The 4,200-nt window shown below is 46.5% G+C and overlaps 1 protein-coding gene across 1 annotated transcript; it reads right to left on the reverse strand.

Moving 5' to 3' along the window:
- Positions 1-346: 346 nt before the first annotated feature.
- LOC119300806 (protein TRAUCO-like) lies at positions 347-3,685 on the reverse strand. The gene is made up of 2 exons (XM_037577692.1): positions 2,416-3,685; positions 347-885 (listed from the first exon to the last, which is right to left on the reverse strand). Exons 1-2 carry the CDS (start codon positions 3,386-3,388, stop codon positions 611-613), a joined length of 1,248 nt encoding a protein of 415 aa, XP_037433589.1. The 5' UTR covers positions 3,389-3,685; the 3' UTR covers positions 347-610.
- Positions 3,686-4,200: the final 515 nt, after the last annotated feature.

The following is a 4,200-nucleotide window of genomic DNA, read 5'->3' on the forward strand; positions in this document are numbered from 1 at the left end:
GTTGGCTTCTAAATAAAGTGCGCCGAATAGGCATTTCCCCTCAAAAAAAAAGGCCAAGCTTAGAACACAATGGTTAGCTACATATAAACATATATTTTTTGAATTGTCATACGTGGAGAACTAAGTGGTAAACGGAGAGACAAAACTGCTTGCTGACCCACAAGCACCCGCTTCATCTAGAACACAGAAATTTCACAAGAAAAATACAATTCCTGCAGAATTCAAGAAAATTTCACGTGTTCCAAACAACACTCTAGAAGCTTTTTTCGCAAATCGGTATGTTTATAACTCTGGTCCTAAACCTGGTACATCACCGTATCATACATTCTAGCCAGATAAATATATATTCATGAATAAACTTCGCAATGCAATTAATAAACACGCTACAGCCATCAACATGTCTGCTGTAATTTAATTAATTAGGATGCAATAAAATATGATCAGTAAGCTTCGCCATAATAATCAAGAAACCAGCAGCAACCGTCAGCCAGTTTGCTGCATTTTAACTAGGATAAGGTAAGTTCGTCAGTAAGCTTCGCCATAGCACTAAATAGCTAGTGGACTCCACGGGTATGTTCGACAGAATAATGAAAACAGCAAGATAACTACACTAACCAGCCTTTTCAGCATTACCATTTTCAGCAGGTCCCTCATTCTTCAGCTCATATGCCTGGTAAGGTACCTCGCTCATTGGCCGAGGGACAGGACGGCCTGCGAAGTCTTCAGGGAAGAACGTGAAATCAGGCCCAAAGTTGAACCTGACCTCACAATTTGGCTCATCAGGCAGTGAGTACATTGATGCAGCTGGGTAGTAGCGCCCTCCAGGAATATCCTCAAAGGCCGTGCCTTGGCATACCCCGTTCTTGAAGTAAACTATCTCACTTCCTACATTTGCAGTTAGATTGAAGTCAATAACAAGACAACAGGCCCTATGAATAGAGTTTGGAGAAGTTGGAAGCAGGAAGTGGCATGCAAGGGCAAGACAACAATAGCTGGGATTCTTTATTTCAAATTGCAAAAACACCAAGGAAACACCTTTCTTATAGGGTCTGTTGACTGTATATGTACTGAACACCCACTGTTGAAAATCTCAATCAGAGCTACAAGGGTAACTAAATCCTTGTAAACATAACAATGAAATTTCTGATTTCACTAATGATGCAAGACATGAAGGTGCTATGATAGACTAGATATGCAAAAATGCATGAACAAGAAATTAACCACAACGTCATAAACTTTGAATTCATACCAATGGGCTAACAAAGACATGGTTTGATTGAGAATCAGAATGTGCAGAAGCAACCGAACCAGAATAACTATGATGTGCCGGAAAAGCAGATGATACATTCGTATGAAGGGGTGGTGAGTAGTGGAGTCCACTGTGCAGAAGGGGCTAGCAAAGGTCAGAATTGCAAAGCTTTTCGTGGAACATGGACATTGAGAGCTTACATTTTGATATCTGAAACAATATACACCATCCTTGGCAGAAACTAATTTAGTAAATTCATATAAGAATTGAGAAACTTGTATGAATTGCAACTGCTGCGTTTTAGGCGATGTCATTTGACAACTAAATGCCACTTGATTGATTTTCTTTTTATGCTTTAGTCAATGGACAGTATGCTGCATCCATCATCATGCTTCTGCATCAAATGCCGCTCCATACTTCAAAGGAAATAATATCACCTATTAGGTTGACTAGGTGACTACCTATGGGAAATATCACAATATGAGTGAGTGAAATGAAATTAACGACGCGTTTGGTTCCTGCTCAGGTAATGTAATGGGTTTCGTAAATAGGTAAGTGTCGCTTCTGATTCTTCTTTACAGGATACTGACTTTGTTTGGTTCGTTCGGTCTTGTCCAGTTTCCTAACCACCTTCCGCTCAGCTGGTTCCGACTTTGCAAAACCGCACATCGGAAATCGCTACTACAGAAGGCGTAGTATGCAAACCAAACGCATTCTGCACTTCCAGAAAGCGTGGGAATTGGAAACCGCACCAAATTCGCCGAACCAAACACGTCGTAAGTTCTAGTATGTGCAATGGAGATTTGGAACACATATAAGTATCCCAGTGCCCACACAGGTATTTGGAACTTGCATAAGTCATAAGGTTGAAAAAGACAGAATGCACCCATTTCAAAAAGAGGCTTCGTAGCTGCTGCTGCAGTTGTGAAGTATGGACAGTACGAGGACAAATGACAAATGAGATAAGCACATAATTGCTGCATACGACGATCTATAAACTTTTCTAGTAACTAACATACATACAAAATCGAGTAGCCATATATTCACAATTTCACATTAAAGAATTACTCTGTTGAATATGTTATCCTAAAACCTAAGTACTCCATTCCTGCAGTTTAGCATAAAGAATGAACATATGAAGAGGAACCTTAAGAAAGATTACTCACCAGGAACTGGATCCGGCGTCTTCTTCTCATCCTTGAGACCTTGTGCATGGAAAGGCATCCCCTTGTACTTAACCAGGTCAGGTTGTTTGGGCTCATACAGCTCGCCCTGAGGCAGAGAAATGTAGAAGCCTAGGACATCTCCTTCACCATACCCTTCATTGGCGTACTTGTCCCTCCAGGCCTTGTACACCTTGGAGCCATCAACGCTGCGGTAACTGAAACCAAAGCTGTCGCAACCCACAGGTGTCTGGATGTCAGCCTTGTTGGTGGCCCAGCCGAGACGGGTGGCGCCGGAGCTACCAAGGTGCATGACCTTGACCTCAAAATACCAAGCACCGGATGCAATGCCACGGGTGGCACGTATCATGCGGTAGCCCTTGGTGCTGCCTGCGGTTAGGCGATCCTCCGAGACCTCGATCTTCTCGGACTTGTAGACACGCGAGAGGAGCACAGGCAGTTCGGGCCCGTCGTCGTTGCGTTCGGCCGCGAGGCGGGGTGCCGGGGTGAGGAGGAACTCGTCCTCGCCACAGGAGGGCCTGGGGCGGCCGGCTCCGCTGGCGCCGGCGCCGCCGGCGACGGCGTGACCGGGCGGCTTGGCCTTCTTCTTCCCCTTGCGGGAGTTGGGCCTGGTCCAGACGCAGTTGCCGCCCTTCTTCTTGGACTTCTTGGTTGGCGGGGCCGGGGGCGCGAGGGTCATGTGCTTCCTGGCGGCGCCCGAGGGGTCGTTGATCCCGTCGTCCTCGGCGTCATCCACGGCCGCCGCGTAGAGCGGGGCGACGGCGGAAACGTCGGCGTCGGAGGCGGTGTTGGCGTCGGAGAAGGGGGTCTCTGGATCCGCGGCGGAGGCGGGGGTGTCGGGGAGGTTGGGGGTCCTGGCGGCGGCTTCGGGGGTCGGGGCGTCGGTGGGCGGCAGGAGCAGGTCGGAATCGGACGGCGGCAACATCGCGGGAGAGGGAAAGGCGGCGTCGGCCATCGGGGGAAGAGGGGCAGTAGGGAGCTGGGGATTGGGAAGCGGCTCGAGGGTTTGGGTGTGATTTGGGTGGCGACGGTTTCGATTTTGCCTGGGTTTTGTTGGGGCTCAGGGGAGTCGCCAGCAGGAGCGCGGCGCCAAAGCTTCCTTTTTCTGGTTCGTGCTGCGGGGCGGGGATGGCGACGAGTTCACATGTCATCGGCGGCAGCGCGCTCGCGAGGAGCAACGGCAACGCCCGAGGCCGGAGACGTGAGCACCCCGCACGCACAGGCACAAACAAGCCCTGCACCCCATCCCATCTGCCTGCCTACTCTCTCTTTTCTTTTTAACACGGGAAGAGACGGGAAATACACTTGTATATGCACCTTATATGGGGATTTTTTTAATATTTTAATAAAAAGTCAAAATAGGTAAGAACTATTTGGACAAAACACTTGACTTACTTTTGCACTGATATATAAATGTCGACGAAAAAAATACAAAAGTTGACCTCACAGTAAAAAAGACAAAATTTATTTCCTATTATAGGTCACTATTCACACTATTTCAGCCAAAAAATTGTCTTTTTGAAAAGAAGTCAAAAGGATATATTTTTTTGGATTTTATTTCTCACGAGTACAATAGAAGGTCAAGTTTATTTCAAAAATATTTTCAGGAATTTTTGACTTTTTGCTGAATTACTAAAAAAAAATTCTATATAGGGTGCATATGTCCCCATACACCAAAAGTTCTCCTCCGGGAAGGGACTTATTATCAAGTGCAGCGATTCGGTGCCCATACTTATATATACCTGGTCAGAAAATAATTTACAAAAG

The sequence above is a fragment of the Triticum dicoccoides genome, chromosome 5A (assembly GCF_002162155.2).
Source record: "Triticum dicoccoides isolate Atlit2015 ecotype Zavitan chromosome 5A, WEW_v2.0, whole genome shotgun sequence".
Lineage (NCBI taxonomy): Eukaryota > Viridiplantae > Streptophyta > Magnoliopsida > Poales > Poaceae > Triticum > Triticum dicoccoides.

Coding starts and splice junctions, on each gene's coding strand:
- LOC119300806 (XM_037577692.1), bottom strand. CDS start 3,388: ATGGCCGACGCCGCCTTTCCCTCTCCCGCGATGTTGCCGCCGTCCGAT. Junction 886..2,415: donor GACGCCGGATCCAGTTCCTG/GTGAGTAATCTT, acceptor CTGCAAATGTAG/GAAGTGAGATAGTTTACTTC.